This window comes from Ictalurus furcatus, chromosome 2 (assembly GCF_023375685.1).
Source record: "Ictalurus furcatus strain D&B chromosome 2, Billie_1.0, whole genome shotgun sequence".
NCBI lineage: Eukaryota > Metazoa > Chordata > Actinopteri > Siluriformes > Ictaluridae > Ictalurus > Ictalurus furcatus.
The window spans coordinates 36,661,192-36,688,229 of NC_071256.1; the positions used below are offsets into that span (position 1 = coordinate 36,661,192).

Genomic DNA, 27,038 nt, shown 5'->3' on the forward strand with positions numbered 1-27,038 from the left:
GATCTCTAAAATGCGTTCCTCGAGGGTTCTTTGGCTGGTTAAAAGTTCTTAACACAGAGCCCGCCATACGTGAAACCCTTTCAGGTTTTTCCCAGAGGGATGAACTGAAAACCCTTTTCGCTAAGTTTGTGGCGAGGTTCCTCAGTTACATCAGCACAAATGATAAACATCTTCGAGATTCAACCCACGTCCAGTTCCCTTGACTTAAATCCAGTGGCCAATCATTTGAGAGCTCTGTATGTTACTACGCGGTATTATATCTTATACCAAGTTTATAGCATGATAGTTTGTAGGCAACTAGCAATCTAGCTAACTATTTAGCTATTTACATTAACCAACTACAGTGACAAGCCCTTGGTGTAACACTACCCTATACTATTAGTTATATTTAATACCTTGCTTTAAGAAGCTATTAGCTAGCTAGAGATCAGTGTTTAGCGAACATACTCCAATGGCAGCGCCGTGTTCCAACTCTAGCTGGTGTATTTATCAGCAAGCTAATGCAAGCTAGCTAGCTTTAGGGAAGTTGCCCATTGTTGTAGTAATAAAAATAATTATAAATGTGTCTTTCGTATAAGCAGCCTAGGAAACCACAACATTCACTACAATGGAATGAGCTTTCTCTGTTCTGGAGTATGTATGACAGGAGAAAGGGAGCAGATTGCAGGGAAACTAAGCTGATGAGATGAGTCCGGAGTCTATAATCCGTGCTCTGTCTTTAACCTGTGTTTAGAGGATTAAAGATCTCCCACATGGTATGAAGGTTTGCCGCCATCCAGGTCGTTTCCAAATGTTTGGCGTAATAAGATGACAGGACTCGTGTTTTCATCTCAAAGATGTTTTGCTTTTGAGGCGTTCAGAATGACATAATCAGAAAGGTCGTCGGGTTAATACAATTCCAGTCACCTTGACTGACCTTTAATCCTATAATTAGGACCTTTAATCCTATTTGATATACATTTTATACATTTTATACGACTGGGTAGTTGAGGGTTAAGGGCCGTGCTCAAGGGCCCAATAGTGGGAGGTTGGTAGCACTGGGATTTTTGAACCCCTGACCTTCTGATCAGGACTGTACTGTCTTAACCACTGAGCTACCACTGCCCACCCACTATTCCTATCAATCCGTGCGGTCTGACGTTTCATCAGTTCCACACTCACAACTTTAGTTTCAGATTTTTATTGCGTATTTAAGCCCTGCTGCATGCTTACAAGAGACGAGTGTCATGCGTCACTCGTCACTTGTTGGTGTGAATGGATGGGTAACAGATATGAACACAGCTGTAGGACTTGTGTGTATGATTAAAAAGCCCTCAGACTTTACAGAATAAAGAAAACTGTTAAATATATCGTGCATATTCACTGTTTTATGAGAAACAATGTTGGATGGAGGGAGTTGGATGGAAGCATTTGGATGGAGGTAGTTAGCCGGAGGCAATTGGAATGAAGTAGGTGATAGAAAAGCTAGATGAAGGCAGTTGGATTGAGGTAGTTGGATGAGATGGTTGAATGGAAGTAGTTGGATAGTTGAATGAACGCAATTGGAATTGGATGGAGGGAGTTGGATGGAGGTAGATGTTATGTTTAGGCTTTTCCATTTGGATCCAGTTGGGGGTCTAGATAGTAGTTGAACGAGGAGGTAGGTGGATGGATGCAGCTGAATTGAGGTAATTGGATGAGATGGTTGAATTGGTGTAGTTGAATGAACCCTACTGGATGAAGACAATTGGATAGACGGAGTTGGATGGAGGCATTTGGATGGAGGCAGGTGATAGAGACAGTTGGATGGAAGTAGGTGATAGATACAGTACAGTTGGATGATTGTTGGATACAGACGGTTGGATTGAGGTAGTAGGAAGAGATGGTTGGATGGAGGCAGTTGGACTGAAGTAGTTGCATGAGATGGTCAGATGGAGGTTGTTGGATTGAAACTGCTGGAGAGAGACAGTTGGATGCAGGTGGTTGGGTAGAGGCAGTTGGATGAAGGTAGCTTGATAAAGTTGGAAGGAGGTAGTTGGAGGGAAAGAGATGGATAGAGATGGTTGGATGGAGGTAGGTTGATGAAGGTAGTTGGATGGAAACAGTTAGATGGAGGAAACTGATAATAAAAGAATTTTTGGAAAAGAGAATTTTCCAAAAGCTAGAATATGAGATTAAAAAAAAAAATAATAAAAAATTATTTATTTATTTTTACAGCAATTTGGTCCTGTGGAATCCCCCTGGAGTTCAAATATTCACTCATTCCACAGCTTTGCACATTAAATAACTCACAGCTCTAAATAAGTTTTAATGGTATTTGCTCTTTATTTCTTTTCAAGGAAAGAATTTGCCGAGCTGATGGAGAAATACGGCTCCAGCGGCAGCACTGGCTCCACGAGGAACTCCCCCATTCAGCACAGTACGTCTCATCTTTCTCTCGACATGTCCCATGTCCCTACTTTTAACCCTATAGACATTTTTTTTTCTTTTTTTTTAAATTCAGCACAATCGCAAAAATTCACACAATTTGATATGTTTGATATCATGTCAAGTTTGGACATTTTGGTTTCCTGTGTTAAAGCAGGCAGATATTTGGACAGCACGTCATCAGGGTCTTCGTCCAGATCCCAGAGTCCTCTGCTGCTTAGTCCAGCGTCGACTCAGAATGCGTACAATAACACGGGACAGCTACTGCGCTCTCTCAGGTATCTCCATCTCTCTCTCTCTCACACACACACACACACACACACACTGTTTCATATCGGTGAGAAAGTGTGTATGCATGCATTATTTTGTTTGTGTGTGTGTGTGTGCAGTCACCCAGGTGAAGGTGTGATCCAGCTGATCTCAGTGGTTCTCTCCGGCACTCTGGGTCTCTCAGTCAGCGGAGGTTCTAACAGACCAGACGGCCCGTCCGTGTTCATACAGGAAGTGATGTCAGGAGGAGACTGCCATCGGGTAACACGCGCTCAATTTACGTTCAAATAAGTATATATGTAACCAAAATACAGAGACTGCAACGTTATGTGTAACATAAAGGTAGAGGTCTGAGGGCTTTCGCATTTTAGTGTCCGACATTACGCTGAGTGTGTGGATTAGAACTTGAGGTTTTTGCGTGCAGGATGGACGACTCCGAGCAGGAGATCAGCTCATCGCCATTAACAAGGAGTCTCTGATCGGAGTCACGCACGAGGAGGCCAAAAGCGCCATCAACAGAGCGAAACTCAGGTAAGCGTTGACGTCACGACACGGCGTACGAGCTGTTTATGAGCGATCCGTGCGTAAGCGAGTTCTCCGCCCGTGTTTCCCCCGAAGCCGTGAGCCGATGGTGGAAATCGCCTTCATCCCAGGGAAAGGCCATTTCCCCTGCAGCACGTCGTTACACAGTGGAGTTCAGCGAGCCGGAGCGAACAGACACGGCAGGTTAAAAGTGCACGTCACCTCTCCTGAGGTGAGCCCGGGTTAAAAGAACAGCCCTTTTTTTTTCCTTTCTCTGGCGCGAATACGACGACAGTGCGAGTTTTCCGGATCGTTTTAACGTCTGGTCGTATGTTTGTCTCCGCACAGGTTCGACCGGAGGACACGGCACCGTCGTCTTCTCCGGACATCAGTCCCGCAGACATTCACGCCTCAGGTACTACGTCACCATCACGATCAAATAAGTGCCGGTTGTAAAGCGCCAGCGGGAGAAGTATCGGCGCCCTTCGATATCTCTGGCCGATTCCGATCGGTCAGAAGGTGCTGCTTAGTTTTCAGGCGAATCCGTCTTTCGACCACGGTTCTATGGGAGTAGATCGTTCACAGGGACTCGATGCTCCACCTACGTGGATTAAAATTAGCGTGAAGGTGTTGATGTGGTGGATTTTTCTGTCAGGAGATGACGGAGGGAAGGAGTCTCCAGTGTCAGTGCTTGGTAACAGGTTTTTTTTTTTTTTAACATCTTCAAGACGTAGGATTCTTACGCTTCGTGACGAGCAACATTTAGAGAAATAGTGGCGGGAAAAAAAGAGGTATATGAAGATTTTTTTTTTTTTTTTTTAAGAAAAAATCATCGTGATGTATGATGAAAAATCTTAACGGTAGAAATTGTCGTGCGACTTCTATGGATTAAAAAAAACAACTACGTGACAACTATAAATCATCTGTCGAGGACTGAAGGATTTAAATACACCTGCGCTGACAATCCTCGACACGCTCTCGGGTTCTCTCTTCATGTCCTGTTCTTGGTACGAAGTAAAGAGCAATTCTCCTCGATAGTAATCCTGTTCTCCATGCCTCAGTAGCTGTCCTTCAGAAGCACACACACACACACACACACACACACACGTCTCACTTTGGTGTGTGTGTGAGACCAGGTAAACACAGTCACTTCTTTTTTATACCAGTGTCAGCCTCAGTGTTCAGAAGCATCCGCCATGTTTGTTTTCCGACACCGCAACAAAATGGCCGACTCCGAGAATAGTGCACTGTCTAGTGCGTGGCGCAGTTTCAGACACGGCGTATTCCATCTTCGCTCTCCACTTCCTGTATTCCTGCTAATTAAATATTTATTCTGCACTTTTAAGCGTTTTCAGTGCCTCTGCTAACATCCTCTCAGACTCACCGCTTCCTTTTTTGTTCTGTTCATGTTTTTGTATTTTTTTTTTCTCTGTTCTTGTCTTTCATATTCCTTTTTTATGTCTAGGTTTTCCTTATCTTGACTTTCTTCTTGTCTCTTATCCCTCGTTTTCTCTACTGGTCCCCCGGTTATTTTTCATTCTTTCTCTTCTTTTCTTTGTCTATTTGTCCGTCTGTCTGATCATCCATCCATCCATCTGTTTGTTTGTCCGTCTGTCTGTACATCCATCCATCCATCTACCCATCTGTTTGTCTGTCCGTCTGTCTGTCTGTCTGTCCATCCATCCATCAGTCCATCCATCTATCTGTTCATCCATCCATCCATCCATATATCTACCCATCTGTTGGTTTGTCCGTCTGTCTGTCTGTCCATCCATCCATCTATCCGTTAGTCCATCCATCTATCTGCCCTTCCATCCATCCATCCATCTAGCCATCTGTTTGTTGTCCTTCTGTCTGTCCGTCCATCCATCCATCCATCCATCCATCCATCTACCCATCTGTTTGTCTGTCTGTCCATCAGTCCATCCATCTATCTGTTCTTCCATCCATCCATCCACCTACCCATCTGTTTGTTTGTCTCTCTGTCTGTCTGTCCATCCCTCCATCCATCCCTCCATCCATCCATCAGTCCCCTATTATTTTTGTGACTTTTTGTTGTTTTTCTTTTTCCTTCCGGTTATTTTCCACTCTTTCCCTTCTCTTTAGCTTAAATCTATTCTCACTTTTCCTCCTTCCTCCCTTTTTCTCTGTTCAAATTTGTCTTTTTCTCCCTTCTCTCTCTAATCCCTCTTTTTGCTCATTTTTTATTTTATTTCCTCTCGTCTCTCATTCTTTTTTTCTCTTTTGCCCTGTTGTTGCCGTTCTCGTCTCTAGTCACTTTCTCCTTTATCCCGGTTATTTTGTCTTTCTTCTCATCTCTCTCATCTCTCTTTTCTCTCTTAGCCAGTGGCTGTTGTGTACAGCCGACGTTCTGACTGTGTGGTGTGTTTTGATTTCTCAGCAGCCTTGACCACACAGAGCAACGGTGCCACGTCCAAACCGAAGGTCTCGCTGGACCCCCACGTACGACTGCGATCAGAGAAACTCGACCTGGTGAGCCTGCAGAGCTGAATTTGACCTTAATAATATGAACACGGATGCTAACAGGCCGCTGTTTATGGATCTGTCTTCAGGCTCTGTCTTACCTCGGGCTGGACGTCACAGAGGAGAAGAGGAGAAGAATCAGAGAGAGTTTGTCCACAGATCCTCAAGGGACGGTGTCTTACGGGGGTGAATATTCTCCCATAAATGCAGTAAATGTCGATGATATTCTGTGCCTACAACTAGCTTTTCTCCTTTAATCAGAGTTTGTGGAGGCCACACGTAACGTGTGCCACGATAAGCTGGAGGAGGCGGGGCTTGTGCAGGGACCCTTCATGTTCTCCTATCATGAGGCGGCAAGTTTGATGGACACGTCAGCCTTCCACTCACCTGTAAGTCCACAATGCTGATGGATTTTTTATTAGTAGAATTTATACTTCCAGCCATGTACAACTTGTTGAGGAAACAATTTATTCATTTTTGCTGTAATTATTAAAGTTCCTGTGGATGAATGAGTTGTTTTTCTCTCGTCCAGACGGGTGAATCAGAGTGCAGCTACAGCAGTGAGGAGATGGAGCCGTTTCAGACTGAGCTGAAGCAACGGCAAACACAGATGCACCAGCTAAAGGTGAGATATATCCATTCAACCATCCATTCATTCATCCATCCATTCATCCATCCATTCAACCATCCATTCATCCATCCATTCATCCATCCATTCAACCATGCATCAATTCAACCATCTATTCATCCATGCATCCATTCAACCATCTATCCATTCATTCATCCATCCATTCAACCATCCATCTATTCAACCATCCATTCAACCATCCATCCATTCATTCATCCATCCATTCAACCAGCCATCTATTCATCCATCCATTCATCCACCCATCCATTCAACCATCCATCCATTCATTCATCCACCCATTCAACCATCCATTCATTCATCCATCTATCCATCCATCCATCCATTCATTCAACCATGCATCCATTCAACCATCCATCCATCCATCCATCCAACCATCAATCCATCCATTCATCCATCCATTCATTCATCCATCCATCCATTCATCCATCCATCCATCTATCCATTCAACCATCCATTCATTCATCCATCCATCAATTCAACCATCAATCCATCCATTCAACCATCCATTCATTCATCCATCCATTTATCCATCCATCCATTCATCCATCCATCCATCCATTCATCCATCCATTCATTCATCCATCCATCCATCCATCCATCCATTCAACCATCCATCCATTCATCCATCCATTCATCCATCCATCCATTCATTCATCCATCCATCCATTCAACCATCCATCCATCCATTCAACCATCCATCCATCCATTCATTCATCAATTCATCCATCCATCCAACCATCCATCCATCCATTCATTCATCAATTCATCCATCCATCCAACCATCCATTCATCCATTCATTCATCCATGCATCCATCAGTACATCCATCCTTCCAACCATCCACCCATCCATCCATCTAGCCATCTGTCTGTTTGTCCGTCTGTCTGTCCATCCATCAATCCATCCATCTGTCCATCCATCCATCCAACTAGCCATCTGTCTGTTTGTCTGTCTGTCTGTCCATCCATCCATCAGTTCATCCATCTATCTGTCCTTCCCTCCATCCCTCTAGCCATCTGTTTGTTTGTCTGTCTGTCCATCTATCCATCAGTCCATCAGTCCAAGCATCAATCTGTACATCCATCCATACATACATACATCCACCAATTTATCCATCCATCCACCCACCCATCCATCCACCATCTATCCATCTATCAGTCTATCCATCCACCTGTTTATCTATCTGTCTGTCCATCCATCTTTTCATCCATCCCTTTACTTGCAGTCTATACTTAAACGCATTACCATTTACACAGCTTTGTCATAAGTGTCTGTCTGTCTATCTGTCTGTCTATTTATCATCCATTTCTTCATCTGTCTATCCACCCATTTATTCCACCCTATCTACCCATTTGTTATTTATCCTTCCGTCCATTCATCTTCCTGTCCTGTCCATTGATCTATCCATCCACCCATCCATTCATTCATCCATCTAGCTATCTATTGCCCATTCAATTTAGCTAATAAAGATCTATTACATCACTTACATCATCTACTCACAATAGTAGTAGAGGCACCTATCTTTACCCACCAGTTCACACCTCCAACTTTCATGACATCATAAAACTGATTTGATATGTGGAACAGTGGAAGTTATGTGCAGAGGGTGTCTGGAGATGTTTTATAAGAATAATTTTGCTTTTCAGGGTTTACTGGAGGACACCGAGGACAGTAAAAAATCTCAAGACGAGGAAATTCAGAAAACCACAGAGGTAAACACAAAGTTCATGATGTCTTCCTGATGTATGATGTTAGTTCTTCTCATTTCTACTAGGTTTCCATCCAGGTATGCAGTACACAAGTATACAAGTATACCATTACTGTTTCAGAACTCCAAAACCACAGTGGAGGATGATGAGACGTTGAAGAGCATGCTTCAGGAGGCTGAGGCTGCTCAGATGCAGGCTAACAGTGCTGAACAGGACTATGAGGAGGTGATTCGGCTTCTGGAGGCCGAAATCAAAGATCTGAAGGAGCAACTCGCTGAAAAGAAACACACGAGTTTGCAGGTGACAAACGTAAGTGAAATGCCTAAAGTCATATAAATAAAAGCAAAGAAAACACAACTGGGTGAGCTGTTATAGTAAAATAATAAACAATGGGGTAGTCTGATGTCCATCTATCTATCCATCCATCCTTCTGTCCATCCATCCATCCATCCAATTATCCATCCATTCATTCATCCATCAGTCCTTCCAACTGTCCATCCAGCCATTTCTCCATTCAACCTTCCATCCAATCATTCATCCAGCCATCCATTCCTACATCCATCCGTCCTTCCATCTGCCAGTTTACCTATTTATTTATCTATCCCTCCATCCATCTCTACATCCATTAGTCCATCCATCTGTCTATTTACCCATTTGTTCATCTATCTATCAATCAATCCCTCCATCCATCCATCCTTCTGTCCAGCTGTCTTCCCTCAGTCCCTCCATTCATCCATCCATCCACACTTTTTTTTTTTTATACTTTCCTACTTTATTCCTTCACCATTTACACTTCCAAGTGTTGCTGAATATAATATCTAAATATAAAGTCTGAAGCAGGTTATTAATGGGACTTTTTATTATTATTATTATTATTATTTCAGGAGGACATGATGGAACTGAACAAGAGGCTTTCCATTATCGACAGTCAGCTACGAAATTCTGAACTCATGAGGAAACATCTGGAAATCTCCAATAAAAAGCTGCTGGGCTTTGCTCATGTAAACAAAACATAATTACACCCCGGAAATAATGCTTAACACCAAACAATTAATCGTTGTGTAAGAAAAAAAAAGAGGCATTTATAATGCCTTGCAAAAAAAAAAAGAAGAAGCTGATTGGTTAATGAAATTTAAAGGTGCATTTTGTAATATTTCAAACTTTTTCTAAACCAGCAAGCATAATTTCAGTGATAGCTTAAAGGAAGTTTCTCATTAATGCCATGGATCTTTCTAGTTTCTTTATTTAAAGTTTTATCAGGCAGGAAAATTTGCCAAATAACTAATCAGCTCCGCCCCTTTTCCTTAAACGGCAACTTGTGAGGTTTATTTAGTTCATAGTAGGGGACCGGCTGAGCAGAGGGAATTGTTCGTCAAGATTTTCATTTCAATTCTGTAATCATTTAAAACTGCTTCCTTAATACATGTTAATACATGTTCATAAAAAACATTTTTAAACAGAACGTTCATAAAGTCCTCACCAGTGGCGGTTTCTCTGCGACGGAGAACGGGTGAGTGACCAGAAATTGAGTTACAGTTTACAAATGTTCAAACCTGTAAACTCCGCCTTGTGCTGATTTCGAGCTCCACCCCTTTCGCCAGGTCGTCCCCGGCAACAGACAGTCCGGAAATCTCAGACTCCACCCACCAGCTCATAGCTGAGGCCAGAGAGCTCATGGAGAGGGTGTGCTCCCTTTGTGCAGATGATCACAGTGAGTGCCTCACACACAAAACCAAAATGATGGGGTGGTGTGTTGCGACTCGATGCAAAGCGGAGTTACCGTTACCACGCCGAAGATGATTATCTTCCCATAACGTCCGTGCTTTATTCCTCTTATACCACGGCAACTATTCATCTATTACACTTGTTTTTAATTAAAGGATGACGCAACTTAAATGCTATCGATTTATACATGTTGTGGAAGGTCCACAAAACAAGTTCCTGTTGTTCATCGGTTAGAATCCAGAAATCCAAAGCACTATGGTTAAAAAATAAATACATTTTGGTAACGCAATCCTTTTAATAAGATCAATACGCCCAAATATGGAGAGCGTATGGTTTTGTCCATCTAGCTGAGTCTTGTTTGCGTTCTCAGATAAAATATTTTTTAAAGAATAACGAAGCAGAGAATTTGACTTTTTATTTATTTATTTATCTATCTATCTATCTATCTTTCTGTGCAGCATTACCGCAGATCTCAGAAGGATCTATCACTGGTCCAGGGTTCGAGTGTGTGGTCGAGTAAGTTCAGCAATGTACTGTATAGTGTGTGTTCAGGTGTTGTATGAATTTCTGCATAAACATCTGCATTTTTTAGTTTCCTGCATAAAAGACTAGGCCGTAAGCCTAAACATTAATATGCGGAGTAGGACAGAAGCTCATGCAGCAGCCGGTTGCCATGGCAGCTGCAAAAGCTTTGTTGTGACTGCTAAATACTTAGACAGCAAACAACACTTGTTGAATAGTTGTTTTTGATAAACTGTTCATTACCGTATCGGGTCATTTGTTATGTGGCCCGTTTGTTCAGAAAAAAGCACGTTCATATTTTTTCTTGCCAGTTTATAGAAGAAGCCGCGTACTCAGCCGGACGAGGAGAAAAATAGGTTCATTTTGGCTCGTGTCGCTGTCAGAAGACTCCGAATAATCTGCTGGCGTGCAGAGCTGTCTGTCCGCATAGCCGCTCTGAGTGAAGCTTTAAAAACTGCCGTGACAGGCTTATTTCTGAAGCGCATAAAATGCGAGCAAATAGGATTATATTAAGCGTTTCTCATTCCTCACTAATCAGAAAGTACAGAATATATTTCTGCATTTGGATATTTATAACAAATCCTTCATAGAGGAGATTCATGTCTACAAGAAACACCACCGAGTGTGCCAAGTTTGATAGGGAATATCATTAAGTGCACTGTTTTTAGGGAATGCTAGTGAGGTATTCACTATTCTGGGCATAGAAGTGAGTACAACGTTTAACAAAGAATACAAGTGCATGCATTAATTATTAGGGAATACCAATGACTGTGCTGTTTTTACTGGGAATACCAATGACTGTGCTGTTTTTATTGGGAATACCAATGACTGTACTATTTTTATTGGGAATACCAATGACTGTATTATTTTTACTGGGAATACCAATGACTGTACTATTTTTTTTATTGGGAATACCAATGACTGTACTATTTTTACTGGGAATACCAATGACTGTACTATTTTTACTGGGAATACCAATGACTGTACTATTTTTATTGGGAATACCAATGACTGTGCTGTTTTTACTGGGAATACCAATGACTGTGCTGTTTTTACTGGGAATACCAATGACTGTACTATTTTTATTGGGAATACCAATGACTGTACTATTTTTACTGGGAATACCAATGACTGTACTGTTTTTATTGGGAATACCAATGACTGTACTATTTTTACTGGGAATACCAATGACTGTGCTGTTTTTATTGGGAATACCAATGACTGTGCTGTTTTTACTGGGAATACCAATGACTGTACTATTTTTATTGGGAATACCAATGACTGTACTATTTTTACTGGGAATACCAATGACTGTACTGTTTTTATTGGGAATACCAATGACTGTACTATTTTTACTGGGAATACCAATGACTGTGCTGTTTTTACTGGGAATACCAATGACTGTACATTTTTATTGGGAATACCAATGACGGTACTATTTTTACTGGGAATACCAATGACTGTACTATTTTTACTGGGAATACCAATGACTGTACTGTTTTTATTGGGAATACCAATGACTGTGCTGTTTTTATTGGGAATACCAATGACTGTACTGTTTTTACTGGGAATACCAATGACTGTACTATTTTTATTGGGAATACCAATGACGGTACTATTTTTACTGGGAATACCAATGACTGTACTATTTTTACTGGGAATACCAATGACAGTACTATTTTTACTGGGAATACCAATGACTGTACTATTTTTACTGGGAATACCAATGACTGTACTATTCTTTAGGGAATATTACTGACTGAACTAATATTTTAAGTTGTTAACATGTACTATTGGTCGTGTCCTTGTCTCACAGAATGAATCATCAGCCCCAGACGCCTCTTGCTGGACTTCACGTTAAAGAGACTCGACGTCTCTAAAAGAGCTCAGCGAGATAAACACAAACACCAAAACACCAGTGCAAGAGGAGGATAAACAATAATCCACTTATTATTAATCTTTAAACTCAGTTCGATTCTAAAGTGCGTGTTACATTTGATCAGGTGTCCATGCGGGGCCTTGCCCCCCCCCCCCCCCAACACACGATTCTGGAAAGTGCTATAATATTTAAGAGATCTTACACTCTGAACCGTTACTGCAAGCAGAAGCTGTAAGTGTCTTCACTATTACTGGTTTTGATGTAAATATCACCGTTACCACCGTCTCGTACACACATACACAGCGTATTACAGTACGTGCGTCATGAATACTACAGTAATACAACACGTTCCCTCGAACAGCAAGAACAGCACTGTCTGAACACAACAACTGTGTTTTGTTGGAACAGATTCTGATAACACTTTCCATTACGGTTCCTTTAACGATGGTTATCTGCTGCATTAATGAACATTAACAAAGGATAAATATAGCATTAATACACCGAAAGTAATGAGAAATGAACACATGTATTAACTGCCGTTTCTTTAAACGTTAATGAAACACTCCTGCTTTGACCGATTATTTAGTTCATAAATTAGCAAACAATTTCATTACATCACGTTCGGGCTCGCGAGTGGCACTACAGAAAAGCGTTCATCATATCTCTCTCCCCTGTCCGCTTCAGGTGCTGATTATTTGGCTCGTTGTGTGGTTGGTTTATTTATTTATTTATTTATTTATTTGTAAACACGAATCAATACGATTGTTAACGCCGTCGTTCGTGTTACCGACGGTGTAATTTTCACGCAGAATCTTTCGAGTTTGTTCGTGTTAACAAACGTGTCGAATGATGCCCATTAAGGGAACCTTAATACAAAGTGTTACTTAAATTTTGACTTCACACGACTTCTAGAATTTTCCAGCACGTCTATATCTACACGACATGCATGGTCCAGATTACCAAAAAAAAAAAAACACGAAATCAACAATATGTTTCATATTTAACACATTTCAACACCTGATACTGTGTAACAGCCATTATGGTTCACGTGTGCAATGTACAGTGTGTGTGTGTGTGTGTGTTTCAAAGTTATTATTTATTACTGATTGCACGTGCTTTAAAAATGCTAATATGTAATCATGCAATGCTATCTATACCTGTGGCCAAAATGTATTTTTGCTGGTTTTATTGTTTTTATTAAAGGAAGTATAAGACTGTGAAGTGTGTGTTGAATGTTTCCAGCATGAGGCAGGGGGATAGAGAGACTCCTAAATCCTGGGGATTTACTGTATAACAAATCCCTGCTATTTAACTGGCCGCAAAACATGAAGAAGCGCACGTTCTGCTTTTTCCCTCTTGAAATCTCCTATGGGGGAAAAAAAAATCTGTATAGAAACAATCGTTACGCAACAGCACGACTATTTTTATGCTTTATAATCGGGTCCGGAAGTTCAGTGTGTCTGTGGTGAAACACTAATATACGTCGGTCACATTTCTGTGGTATTTAGATAGATATTCAAGTCCCAGTGGAAATTCAGAGGTCAATGTTTCAAAGATGGGTGATTGATTATATTAATTATATAGAGTGGTGTTTGAGTCAAATTTGTTACTACAGTACTAAATTGGCATTTTTCTTTTTAAAACGGAGACTTTCTCGGTATTGTATAAAAAATATTTTTTTTAAAAAAAAAACCTTTGAGATGTCATTAATTTAATCTGAGCATGATTTATGCAGGTAATGTTTGTCTTTTTAAGACAGACTTATAACCTAAATATATTACAAGCATGACCAGAACTACTTGCCTCATTTGACTCATGTCAGTTTAAAGTTTTAGTAGCTAACAGTTCAGCTACACACCACTATGTGCTAAAGACAAAATCTTCTTATGTCATTACAGTATTTTTTTTTTTTTAAGCCTGAAGAAAGATGCACAAAGATACAGATACAGAGCATCCTAGCTGTGTGTACATGATCCTCCCATGTTAGCTGACTAGCACTAGCGGTGAGGATTATTAAAATTCATAAATATCTAACTTGAAAATCCTGTCAGATTAGCTCATGAACTTAGCCAGCGAACTAGCAAGATGATGTTTCCTGGAGTAATTGAACCCCTTCTAAATATAATCAATTCTTTACTTTGCACTGGCTACGTACCAAAATCATTTAAACTAGCGGTTATCAAACCCCTGACTTAAAAGCCTGACATTGACCCCTGTCAACTTTCCAGCTATAGGCCAATTTCAAATCTCCCCTTTATCTCCAAGATATTAGAAAAGGTTGTAGCACAGGAGCTATGCTCGTACTTACATACGAACGACATTCATGAAATGTATCAGTCAGGATTTAGACCTCATCATAGCGCAGACACAGCGCTGGTTAAAGTAGTAAATGACCTACTTCTGGCCTCTGATCAAGGCTGTGTCTTGCTGCTTGTGTTTCTTGACCTTAGTGCAGCTTTTGATACTATAGATCATACTATTCTCCTTGATAGATTAGAAAACGTTGTTGGCATTAAGGGAACAGTCCTCTCCTGGTTCCGGTCTTATTTGACCGATCGTTATCATTTCATAGATGTAAATGGAGACTTCTCCTCGCATACTGAGGTTAAATTTGGTGTTCCACAAGGTTCTGTTTTAGGCCCACTGCTTTTTACTTTATATATGCTACCTCCGGGTCAAATTATTCGTAAACATGGAATTAGCTTCCACTGTTATGCTGATGATATACAGTTGTATGTTTCAGCGAAGCCAGAGGACAGACAGCAGCTTAATAAAGTTGAGGATATTAATACCTGTGCTAACAATACCTGGAATAGTGAAGGCTACAGCAGGGGGAAGTGCCTTCTCTTACAAAGCCTCACGGTTATGGAACAGTCTTCCAAGTAGTGTTCGGGACTCAGTCTGAGTGTTCAAGTCTAGGCCTACCATGAGTACTTTCATTTACAGAAAGCACACAGTCTTACCCAACAATCTCTTCTCTCCTTCTGTTGAACCACACGATTTTATGGAGATGCCAGTGATCCTGACCCTTTCTGCTCTCCGGACCTGCCTGATCCATCCTGATGCCTTACGTCTGGATGGAGCTCTAATCAACTGGAGACAACAACCTGGAGATTGCTGAGAACGGTACCGCTTGAAGTACCATGGAGATGCTTTTGGACCTCAATTCCACATGGACATTCTCGCTGTGGTTGCAGCGATGGCCTTGGGACTGCAATTACCACATAGTTTTACACTCAGGTCTCCTTTAGTGAACAGTGGACTAGTTCAACAACCAGACTTCATATAAAAACCATAATGAACTTTATTTTAATTTCACACTATCCGTCGTTACCCAGATGAGGACGGGTTCCCGTCTGAGTCTGGTTCCTCTCAAGGTTTCTTCCTCATATCATTTCAGGGAGTTTTTCCTCACCACCGTCTCGCTCAATACGGATAAACTCACACACTTAAAATCTCTATCCTGTGTTTATATGTTTCTATAAAGCTGCTTTGAGACAATGTCCACTGTTAAAAGCGCTATACAAATAAAATTTTAAAATCCCAGCAGGTTAGCTCATGTGAACTAGCTGACCAGTACTAGTGGTGTGGGGATTAATACCATTTAGGAATATAAATTGAGAAATCCTGTCAGGTTAAGTCATGTTAGCCAGCTAGTTTTCCTGAAGATTATAAAAATGTAAAGATTTGAATAAATTCTCTCAGAAATCCTGTCAGGTTAGGTCCTGTTAGCCACTTAAACAGAATTAGCTGTTAAAATTACGAAGAATGAACACAGCAAACATTGAATGTTATGGACATTTATAAAGCCTCTCAGAAAACATGTCATGCTAGCTAGCTAACGTAGGTTAGCGGTGCACAAGTGAGGATTTCTTACAGTTTAACGCTAAGGGATTGCTAACATTCGAGTGTATCTTGAGAATGTCTGTCAGGTTAGCTTCTGTTAGCTATCTGACTCCAGTATTCTTGAATATTATGAACATTTATTAACGTGAATGTAAAAGTCCTCTCAGAAATCCTTCCAGGTTGGATTTTGAGGGCTAGCGGAACATCTGAGCATCAGATTAACTCTTAGCAACCAGCTAAGTACCATTACCCGTGGCATGGACGGTACAAAATCCTCTCAGAAATCCAGTCAGGTTAGCTGAAGTTAGCACAGAAAATTACAAACATTTAAATGCTTTTGAAAAACAAACAAACAAACAAACAAGCAAAAAAAAACAACCCCACCCAAACACCCTATCAGGCGACCGACACAATTTCCGGCACTCCGAAAAGATGTGTGCTGTTTTAAATCTAAAACGATATTAAATCTCGTCGTTTACACTGCTTTATTCCTGTATCATCGAACCCCTTGTTTAATAAGTTATAAAAATGCTGGAAATTCCCCCCAAATCTTCTTGGAGGAGCTATATTGGGAGATTGTGTGCAAAATAGGACAACGCTACAGATGGTTCCCTTCATGGGGGTCTGAGGAAAGCAGATCATCTCAGTCCATCAGTCTGTTTTTTTTTATATATATATATATATATATATATATATATATATATATATATATAATATATATTATATATATATATATATATATATATATATATATATATATATATATATATATATACACATACATGTTTGTATGTGTGTATCAGAAGGGCCGTTGGAGGAAGGCGATGGGTGGAGAGCCCACACTGCTGGGGCTGCGGATGTGCGACTCGTACGACCCGATCACCATGTCAGCCTGAGGAGTTTCACCATGTAGGAAGTCGTCCTCTTCTTCTGTAGAATTCTGGGAAAGAAAAAGTGTAAGATAAGGAAAAAATAAATAAACGAATAAATAGATAAAGGCTAGATGGTAGTCAGTTAATACAGCACTACTTTTATACGCTGTATAGAAAACTTTTGCGGTGTAGGTTTTTCTAACTTCGTCCTATCTGAGGATTTGGGCCCATTTTATACATGGTGTAAAAAGTAGTTCTTAAAGTTCTTAAATTCTGGCGCAAACGCACACACAACGAGCCTCGTCTGCCGACCTGGATACGCACGGATTTAGTCGTAAATCGTTTGCACGAGCGTTTCCACAAGAAGTGTGTGTAAATTTACGCATAAGACGACTAGCTTACTACGTAAAGCTCGACTCGATCGACTTCAAATCATTTGGCAGACGCCCTTTTGTCTATCAAAAACACATCCTCGTGTTAGTTCACTAAGTCCGGGACTAAGAGTAGAATTTAGAACACCGTGTGAAAAGCGGACCATTAAACCGAATCGTTCAATCACGACAAAAGAAATGGCGCCGTACAATATAAACAGAGGACGGGCCGGTTCAGTCTGCGTAGAGCTGTAAACAAACGCCTCAGCCGACGGAAGATTCAGCGCTCGTTTATTGCTATTAACGTTATTAAATCGTTTTATTGACATAGAAAGTGGGTCGAAATAACTTCCACGTCCGTTTTCCAGCCTTTACCGTGATCATCCATTCCGTGCTCTGAGCTGTCCGTGCACGCGACCTTTTATGGAGTTCTGTGGGCGTCGCTAAATGCAAACGAGCCGCGTCAGGTACAGGTTTCCGTACCTTTTCTAAATCAGACGTAACATTTTATTTATTTCGATTTGGCTCACGCAAACATTTACACACAACTTCACTAAAAGATTGCTAAATGAGGCCCAATTTCCGTATGAACCCGAACGCAGTCGGTTACCCGAGACGAACTCTCACCTAGGACGGTCGTCGTGTAACATGTAAGGAATCCCACCACGGATCGTTTTCGCATAACCAGAAAGTCCGTCGCGTGTTATTCTTCACACGTTACGAACGACTCCTCTAGATGAGCGCTAAACACTACATGCGCCATAAAACGCTACTACCGACATAAAACCTATTTACTTTTTTGACTTCTTTCTTCGGAGCTGCCATGCAGTCGCTCGGCTCTTCCCACACCTGATAGATCGACTCGAAATACCGTCCGGATCTGAGAACAAAAACAACACAGAACTTAACAAACAATACACTCAAATGTGCAGTTCACAAGTTTCGACCAATCGTGCGTCCTCTAGACTTCATCACACTGCCACGTGATGGATTCCTGGATGTTGCCCGTCACGTGTTCAGTAACAGCACGGCATATCTCAAAGGCTTTTACTTCGTACGTGACTGTTTACAGAAACAGCTACCCTTCCGTTACAAAATAAAATCGAAACATTTGTTTTTAATTCGTTACTTGAAGACCACTTAGGACTTATTATTACTTTACTCATTTTCTTAGCACAGACCTCTTTAGTAAGTACGGGTCAAAGGGGAAAAACGTGTCCAGAGGATTGTTGCTGGTGGAGACAGAGTCTCCGCCCACTGAGCTCCTCACTACAGGCAACATGTGGCGGTTGTTCCGCTCGATGATCGTGTAGCAGAACACCAGCTGGTATTTCCTGTAGGGAACAGAAAAAGAGATGCCACAAAACTTAACATGTTACTATTAAATTACTTGCTATATTCAAACAGTATATTTAAAATGACCTGGTAGATAAAGTAGAGATTTGCACATGCTCACTAGATAGATAGATAGATAGATAGATAAATAGCAGGTTTACTAGCTGCTTTGACAACTAGCTAGCAAAGTAAACTACACCTCTAAACTGTGCGTGTGTGTATACACACACACGTATGATTGGTGCGGTGCTTTACCTCATGATAGCGGCGAACATGTTGGTGACGGCTGACAGACACACTTTCAGCGGGTTCAGCTGACTCATGACGATCCGCTCCAGATTCAAACTCTGTAAATAAGCCAAGCCTACACACACGCGCACACACACACACACACACACACACACACACACACACACAAAACACCACACAACGTAACACGTCAAAACTGAGGGAGAAAAAGCTGAGAAATAAAAATAAACAACAACAAACCAACACCACACAATAACAATCTTTACGCACTATTCGTTTCTGCTTAAAGAGGATCTTTAGGATTCTCACGTCTTCATTAAAACACGATCACGGATCCTTTTAGAAAAGTACGAGTTTCCATACAGCTGTTTTAATGTGAATTTCGAACGCGTGTAAGAAAACCCGGATGGGAATTTTTTTCGGGACGGGGTATTATATTAAAATAATCAACACTGCGATGGCGTGACGTGTCCCGGTGCAGGGCGGAGTTACCTTTACCAGCCAAAAGGTGATTACTTTCCGACAACAGCTTATCATGAAGTGTTTTACTTCTCGTATACCACAGCAATTTGTCAAAAACGACAATTATTTATTCGTTAAAGAATGACGTCATGCTTTGTTCTGTTTTCTAGTCACGTGTAAGTTCCTGACTTATATATTATAATGACTGCATTAATATGAACCTGCGACACTGCAGCTGCACTACTGTCAGAGCTGCTGTTCTAGTAAATTAATCACCGCCTCTGACCCTTCAGAATCCAGCACTCAACAGCGCTGTGGTATAAAAGAGATGGATAATGAGATGACGTGATGGAGACGGGTTGTTCGGAATAAATAATTGATCTCAAAGCGATAATTGTGATGGAACTAACTAATCTGTAACGTCCTCGACGGAGTGTGTATGAAGAAAGATGAGGAGGAAGATGTGACGCACCTTTCTTCATGTTGCCCTCCAGGATGGCTCTGTGTCTGAAGATGAGTGTGTAAAACACGGCCTGGCAGGAGGCGTAGAACGGCCCGTGCACAGAAACGTCGCAGAACGCTTTAGAACCCGAATCTTGGCTGTCTATGTAGAGATGAAGCCAAGGAACCAGCAGGTCCAGACACGCCCTCACCGTCCTGCACGCGCGCACACACACACACACACACACCGTCAATTAATCTAAAATGTGTGCACACAGGATCTACAGAAGGCATGTCTTTCAGGTGGAAATGCGGGCGTGTCTTGAGTCCATATATAAAAAGCAGAACAGGTCTGAGTGGGCTTGGACAATTATGTGGCCGTGTCCGAGTCTATATATAACAATGAGGGCAGTTCCGAGTGAGTGTGTCCGAGTCCATATATAAAAATTAGAGCAGCTTTAAGTGGGCGTGGACGATTATGTGGGTGTGTCTAAATGCATATATAAAAATTAGAGCAGCCCTAAGTGGGCGTGGACGATTATGTGGGCGTGTGCGTGCATATATAAAACGTAGAGCAGCTCTAAGTGGGCGTGGACTATTATGTGGGCGTGTGCGTGCATATATAAAACGTAGAGCAGCTCTAAGTGGGAGTGGACGATTATGTGGGCGTGTGCGTGCATATATAAAACGTAGAGCAGCTCTAAGTGGGCGTGGACGATTATGTGGGCGTGTGTGTGCATATATAAAACACAGAGCAGCTCTAAGTGGGCGTGGACGATTATGTGGGCGTGTGTGTGCATATATGAAACGTAGAGCAGCTCTAAGTGGGCGTGGACGATTATGTGGGCGTGTGTGTGCATATATGAAACGCAGAGCAGCTCTAAGTGGGCGTGGACGATTATGTGGGCGTGTGTGTGCATATATAAAACGCAGAGCAGCTCTAAGTGGGCGTGGACGATTATGTGGGCGTGTGTGTGCATATATAAAACGTAGAGCAGCTCTAAGTGGGCGTGGACGATTATGTGGGCGTGTGTGTGCATATATAAAACGCAGAGCAGCTCTAAGTGGGCGTGGACGATTATGTGGGCGTGTGTGTGCATATATAAAACACAGAGCAGCTCTAAGTGGGCGTGGACGATTATGTGGGCGTGTGTGTGCATATATGAAACGTAGAGCAGCTCTAAGTGGGCGTGGACGATTATGTGGGCGTGTGTGTGCATATATGAAACGCAGAGCAGCTCTAAGTGGGCGTGGACGATTATGTGGGCGTGTGTGTGCATATATAAAACGCAGAGCAGCTCTAAGTGGGCGTGGACGATTATGTGGGCGTGTGTGTGCATATATAAAACGCAGAGCAGCTCTAAGTGGGCGTGGACGATTATGTGGGCGTGTGTGTGCATATATAAAACGTAGAGCAGCTCTAAGTGGGCGTGGACGATTATGTGGGCGTGTGTGCATATATAAAACGTAGAGCAGCTCTAAGTGGGCGTGAACGATCATGTGGGCGTGTGTGTGCATATATAAAACGTAGAGCAGCTCTAAGTAGGCGTGGACTATTATGTGGGCGTGTGTGTGCATATATAAAACACAGAGCAGCTCTAAGTGGGCGTGGACGATCATGTGGGCGTGTCTGTGCATATATAAAAAGTAGAGTAGCTCTAGATGGGCGTGGACGATTATGCGGTTGTGTGAGTGCATGTATAACAATGAGAGCGGGTCTCTAAGTGGGCGTGTCCGAGTCCATATAAGGAAGCTGGACGAGGAGCGTTCTGGCAGTATCCCATGCACTGCATTTGTAGCAAAGAGAGCACACTGAGGAACAGACTGAGGGACGAGAGACAGATATCATGGATACGTACGCTATGGGAATGAACTTGGCTCTGGCGAGGAAGCTGCCCATGTAGCTGGCGGCGGCCTGGCGGAGGACAGCGGGCTGAGACGGGCTCTGTAACACCTTCCACAGGTGATCCAGGAAGGCTTCAGCTAAACCCTAACCGCATCCGACGTACACATACAGTATATATTCAGTATACAGGATACATATACAAAAAAAAGTGTGCGTGTGTGTGTGTGTGTGTGTGTGTCTAGAACATGGGCCACTCACCAGGCGGAAGCTGCACAGGTAAAACACGCAGAACTGCACGTGACAGGAAGCGTGCGTGGGCAGCACCAGCTTATCGAACACACACACCAGATCTCTGTACAGAGTTTTGACTCTCTCGACATCCAACACACCTGTACAGGAAGGAAGCAATAAGGTCTGACCTTATTTACTGTACACTAGTCTACGAAATTAGTACACGGAAGCAGTAGAGAGAAATTTTATTATGCTAAAAAACAAATCGACACCTTGCATTCGTCTACGATGACTGATGAAATAAAATCCGTTCCTGGTAGTGAATTCAGACCAGGCTGTATGTGAATAAACTCTCACCATTAACGTGGCTCATATCCTTCAGGTAGGTCAGCAGCACTAACATCAGCGTGTCCAGTCGGTCAGCTACAGCGTGCAACATCAGCGGGCCGCCGTCATGCGGAGAGCTCTCGTCCTCATCCTCAGAGAGGAAAGTGAATGGGATCATCACTTAGAGAAAGCGTTAACACTTTGGAGTACGAGTATGTGGGTGAAATGTGCCGATGAGAAAAAAGGATGCAAAAAGGATTAAATAAACAACAAACAAACAAACAAAAAAAAAGAGAACAAGCGCTAATTTCAAAAGCGACGCGGATAGAAAGAATTGCGAATCAGAGAGCCGATCGTTTATTTAAACGTGAAAGCGAGAAGTAAAGAAGCACCGTTAAGTGTTCACGGTTAAGAGAAAGAGCGTGTGAACGTTTCTGCTTAGAGAAAGAAAACGTCAGAGGGAACATCTGAAAAGAGAAATGTAGCAACACTTGGACAGGAGAGAATGAAGGAGGAAAAAAATAAGGGATCACGGATAGAGAACAGAGAAAAAGAAAGAAAAAAAGTTGAAAAAGAGAAGAAAGGAGGGAGTGAATATTAATACTTGGCAAAAAAGGAGCGCAGAAGAAACAGAAAGCGTGTGTATAGCAGAAAAAGATGAGAATGAGGAACAGCCGAAAGAAACAATGATGAACAAAGAAAGGAAAAAAAAAACCACACTTTTTTTTTTCTGCATTAATTGCACGTAATATATTGTGTTTACTACTTTATAAATTATTTCATCTGTCGCACAGAAGCTCACCATGTTGAACAGGAAGTCATCCTGAGCCCCTGCGCCTTGGTTCTGCTCTCTCGAACTCTCCACCTCCTCGATCTCACCGCGGGGGGCGCTCACCTACAACGCCCAAACAACAACAACAACAACAACAACAAGTTAACACTCAAATATTAACCCCAACCTGCGTTCCAATACTGTTTCAAATTCAAACTTAAAAACTCAAATTAGAAAGTCAGCAGATACATTCTGAATAAACAGAAGGGAAAAAAGTCACTAGAAGTGTGTTAGACATTAGCGTTCTAAGGCAGGTTCCGCCTCCTCATATGACAATTTTGTTACTGAAAGTAAGAGAACACTAGCGTCCTACATCTAGAGTGAGCATCTTGCTGATGATGAGCTCCAGGACGTCCCGCCTCAGAGCCGGAACGTAGACCGTGATCCGAAGCAGGTTATGAACGTAACATTCCTGCAAAAAAACAACAAGTTTCATATGTCGTATTATCGTGATAAGGACAACGGTGGGATTAAATGATGGGGAATGCAGCAGTCTCACCCGGGCATACACGGAAAATTTAGCTAGGCAAGAAGAGCCCATATGAACCCTAAATAAAGTCGTATTTAGAATAAACTCAAACGAAAGTCGAATTTAGATAAGACAGGTTTTTTTGGATAAACTCTTAATTAAGGTGCATTCGAATGTAGGATAAACTCAAACTAAAGTCAAATTCGGTTTAACTCAAATTTAGTGTAGGTTTAACTCAAACTAAAGTCAAATTCGGTTTAACTTAAACTAAAGTCAAATTCAGTTTAACTCAAACTAAAGTCACATTCGGTTTAACTCAAACTAAAGTCAAATTCAGTTTAACTCAAACTAAAGTCACATTCGGTTTAACTCAAACTAAAGTCAAATTCGGTTAAACTCAAACTTAGTGTTGGTTAAACTTAAACTAAAGTCAAATTCGGTTAAACTCAAATTTAGTGTAGGTTTAACTCAAACTAAAGTCAAATTCGGTTTAACTCAAATTCAGTGTAGGTTTAACTCAAACTAAAGTCAAATTCGGTTAAACTCAAACTAAAGTCAAATTCGGTTAAACTCAAATTTAGTGTAGGTTAAACTTAAACTAAAGTCAAATTCGGTTAAACTCAAACTAAAGTCAAATTCAGTTTAACTCAGATGTAGTGTAGGTTTAACTTAAACTAAAGTCAAATTCGGTTTAACTCAAATTTAGTGTAGGTTTAACTCAAACTAAAGTCAAATTCGGTTAAACTCAAACTAAAGTCAAATTCGGTTAAACTCAAACTAAAGTCAAATTCAGTTTAACTCAGATGTAGTGTAGGTTTAACTCAAACTAAAGTCAAATTCGGTTTAACTCAAATTTAGTGTAGGTTAAACTTAAACTAAAGTCAAATTCGGTTAAACTCAAACTAAAGTCAAATTCGGTTTAACTCAAATTTAGTGTAGGTTAAACTCAAACTAAAGTCAAATTCGGTTTAACTCAAATTTAGTGTAGGTTTAACTCAAACTAAAGTCAAATTCGGTTTAACTCAAACTAAAGTCAAATTCAGTTTAACTCAGATGTAGTGTAGGTTTAACTCAAACTAAAGTCAAATTCGGTTTAACTCAAATTTAGTGTAGGTTTAACTCAAACTAAAGTCAAATTCGGTTAAACTCAAACTTAGTGTAGGTTAAACTTAAACTAAAGTCAAATTCGGTTAAACTCAAACTAAAGTCAAATTCGGTTAAACTCAAACTAAAGTCAAATTCGGTTAAACTCAGATGTAGTGTAGGTTTAACTCAAACTAAAGTCAAATTCGGTTAAACTCAAACTAAAGTCAAATTCGGTTTAACTCAAACTAAAGTCAAATTCGGTTTAAATCAAATTTAGTGTAGGTTTAACTCAAACTAAAGTCAAATTCGGTTTAACTCAAATTTAGAATAAACTCAAACTTAAGTCAAATTTAGATAAGAAGGTTATTTTGAATAAACTCTAAATTAAGATGCATTCGAATGTAGGATAAACTCAAACTAAAGTCAAATGCAGGTAAACTCAAATTCAGTGTAGGTTTAACTCAAACTAAAGTCAAATTCAGTTAAACCTAAATTTCGAGTAAACTCAAACTAAAGTCCCTCCTCCTTCCTACAGCTCAAATCGAACCCTGGTGAAAGGAGACCCAGCGCTGCTGCTGCTTCGGTAAGAGATGAAACCAGGACGTACCAGTGTTCTGGATGATTTCTGCACGAAAGGGAAGTTGCTGTTGAGGATCGGCATCAGGAACCGGCTGGTCCTATACAGAAAAAAAACAGACACTCCCAAAATGAATCAACACGAAAGATCTCACTAAGCTTCCCTCAGGTCACGAGTCTCGTTTAATTCTGACGTTCTGGAAAAACGCCATCGTTGCCACAGAGGTTCCGACGGTAACGCCGTTCCATCACGCCACCCAAAGTCTTTTATATTACGTCTACGAGACGGTCCGGCTACACCTCGTACCTGGTGGCTCTGTAATAACAATAACAGTCATCTTTTGGGATGGTTTAATCGTCACTTACGACGGAACGTATCTTGAGATCATCTGCAGGGCTTGGTGACAGTGATCGAATATCCTGGGAAGGTCTGAATGAACACACACAAAAAAAAAAAAGACGCAAAATTAGAGAGAGATCCATCACGTGTTTACATTTTTCTACATGGAAATTACAGACAGGAAATTATTTACAGGGAGATTGTAATCTGACAGGATTTCTCCTCATCGCCTGTAAATAACAGTAATAATAATAATAATAATAATAACAACAATAATGAGGAAGATCACATTATCTACTGTATACAGCACCTCTCATACAAAAAAAACAGACTTTGATGATACTCTTCTTTAATGAATACAACGAAGATTAATTGGTCTTAAGATTAATTACTGAATCAATTCAGCAGCCGTTTAATTTGTAATTAATAAATACAAAAAATATATCACCATACCAACAATATCTCCGAAAAGTGTATCGCGTAATCGTTTATCACAATATCGATATTATAACGATATATATCGCCCAGCCCTAAGAACTACATGTCCTCACTCATACGTCCTCGTTTAATGATCTCCTTCACTGCATGTTAACATTTACACCATGTTTGTGTGTGTGTGTCTGAGATGTTCATTTAACGTGCCGGCAGAACACACTCACTCTCGTCGTCGTCGTCCGAATCCGATATGTCCACGTTCCCTTCCTGGATTTTCACCCTCCCTGTAAGAGACGATGAAACAGCGGGGTTTTATGGGACTGAAAGGACACGGAGTCAGAAACATGAAGAGCGGAACGACACTCACTGGGTGTGAAATTCGAGACCAGGGTTTTGAGACACGACCTCAGGTACACGGTCTGAGCCGAGATGAGGTTGCTGAGGAACACCAGGTATTCGTCCACCACGGCGTGACTCCGCCCGAGCCACGGCAGCCTCTGGCGGGAAATTTTATTTTAGAATTACATTACATAAACAAACAAACAAACAAAGAAGAAGAAAATAGTGTTACAGCTATTTTATTTCTATTCTACACGTAACATTTTTACACTAATATTTATAAGAAAAAGAGGTACAAACACACCCTACATTGTTTAATGTTAATATATATTTTAACATACTATATATATATATATATATATATAAAAAACATTATCACAACAAACTTAAATAGTGAAAACACTTTACAGCTAATTATGCTAATTATAATAAGAAAAAAATAAACAAAATAAAATACAATACATTAAAATGAGTGAATCAATAAAGATTTTGTTTTAAATAAAATAAACAATTTATTTTTTTCTCTTCTTTTTATTATTAATGCTATATCTACATATATACACACACACACACACATAAATACGTTTCATATGGTGAAATGCGTGCAAAAAATGTCCATAGTACTTCACAATAAATAAAAAAAAATTATATATATTTTTCATTAAAAATGAAAGAGCAATCAGAGCAACATAAAAAAAAATAAATGTAAAAATACTCAAATGAAATATTTTATAAATGAAATACAACAGATAAAAAGTCAAAGAATTTTTTTTTAAAAAAACAAATTTAATATAGTTAATATATATTTTAACATAC

General features: G+C 40.7%; 2 protein-coding genes across 2 annotated transcripts in view; one reads left to right on the top strand and one right to left on the bottom strand.

The window, feature by feature from the left end:
* Positions 1-9,866, top strand: part of si:dkeyp-72e1.9 (uncharacterized) — a 28,908-nt gene extending 19,042 nt beyond the window's left edge. The window contains exons 11-23 of the mRNA XM_053640929.1: positions 2,319-2,937; positions 3,101-3,207; positions 3,295-3,430; positions 3,547-3,613; positions 5,603-5,691; positions 5,772-5,868; positions 5,944-6,071; positions 6,215-6,307; positions 7,977-8,042; positions 8,160-8,348; positions 8,924-9,040; positions 9,500-9,549; positions 9,623-9,866. Coding sequence (XP_053496904.1) covers positions 2,319-2,937; positions 3,101-3,207; positions 3,295-3,430; positions 3,547-3,613; positions 5,603-5,691; positions 5,772-5,868; positions 5,944-6,071; positions 6,215-6,307; positions 7,977-8,042; positions 8,160-8,348; positions 8,924-9,040; positions 9,500-9,549; positions 9,623-9,839 — 1,975 coding nt within the window. The 3' untranslated portion in view covers positions 9,840-9,866. The remainder of the gene's footprint in view (positions 1-2,318; positions 2,938-3,100; positions 3,208-3,294; positions 3,431-3,546; positions 3,614-5,602; positions 5,692-5,771; positions 5,869-5,943; positions 6,072-6,214; positions 6,308-7,976; positions 8,043-8,159; positions 8,349-8,923; positions 9,041-9,499; positions 9,550-9,622) is intronic.
* Positions 9,867-16,764: 6,898 nt separating this feature from the next.
* The window catches only part of rrn3 (RRN3 homolog, RNA polymerase I transcription factor), a 16,231-nt gene continuing 5,957 nt past the window's right edge, over positions 16,765-27,038 (bottom strand). Inside the window, exons 4-17 of the mRNA XM_053617377.1 lie at positions 26,251-26,380; positions 26,108-26,167; positions 25,475-25,538; positions 25,140-25,209; positions 23,291-23,389; positions 22,948-23,040; positions 22,176-22,296; positions 21,846-21,976; positions 21,601-21,731; positions 19,773-19,957; positions 18,845-18,953; positions 18,436-18,588; positions 18,050-18,134; positions 16,765-16,951 (exon numbers count right to left, since the gene is read on the bottom strand). Of these exons, the coding sequence (XP_053473352.1) occupies positions 16,811-16,951; positions 18,050-18,134; positions 18,436-18,588; positions 18,845-18,953; positions 19,773-19,957; positions 21,601-21,731; positions 21,846-21,976; positions 22,176-22,296; positions 22,948-23,040; positions 23,291-23,389; positions 25,140-25,209; positions 25,475-25,538; positions 26,108-26,167; positions 26,251-26,380 (1,572 nt within the window). The 3' untranslated portion in view covers positions 16,765-16,810. The remainder of the gene's footprint in view (positions 16,952-18,049; positions 18,135-18,435; positions 18,589-18,844; positions 18,954-19,772; positions 19,958-21,600; positions 21,732-21,845; positions 21,977-22,175; positions 22,297-22,947; positions 23,041-23,290; positions 23,390-25,139; positions 25,210-25,474; positions 25,539-26,107; positions 26,168-26,250; positions 26,381-27,038) is intronic.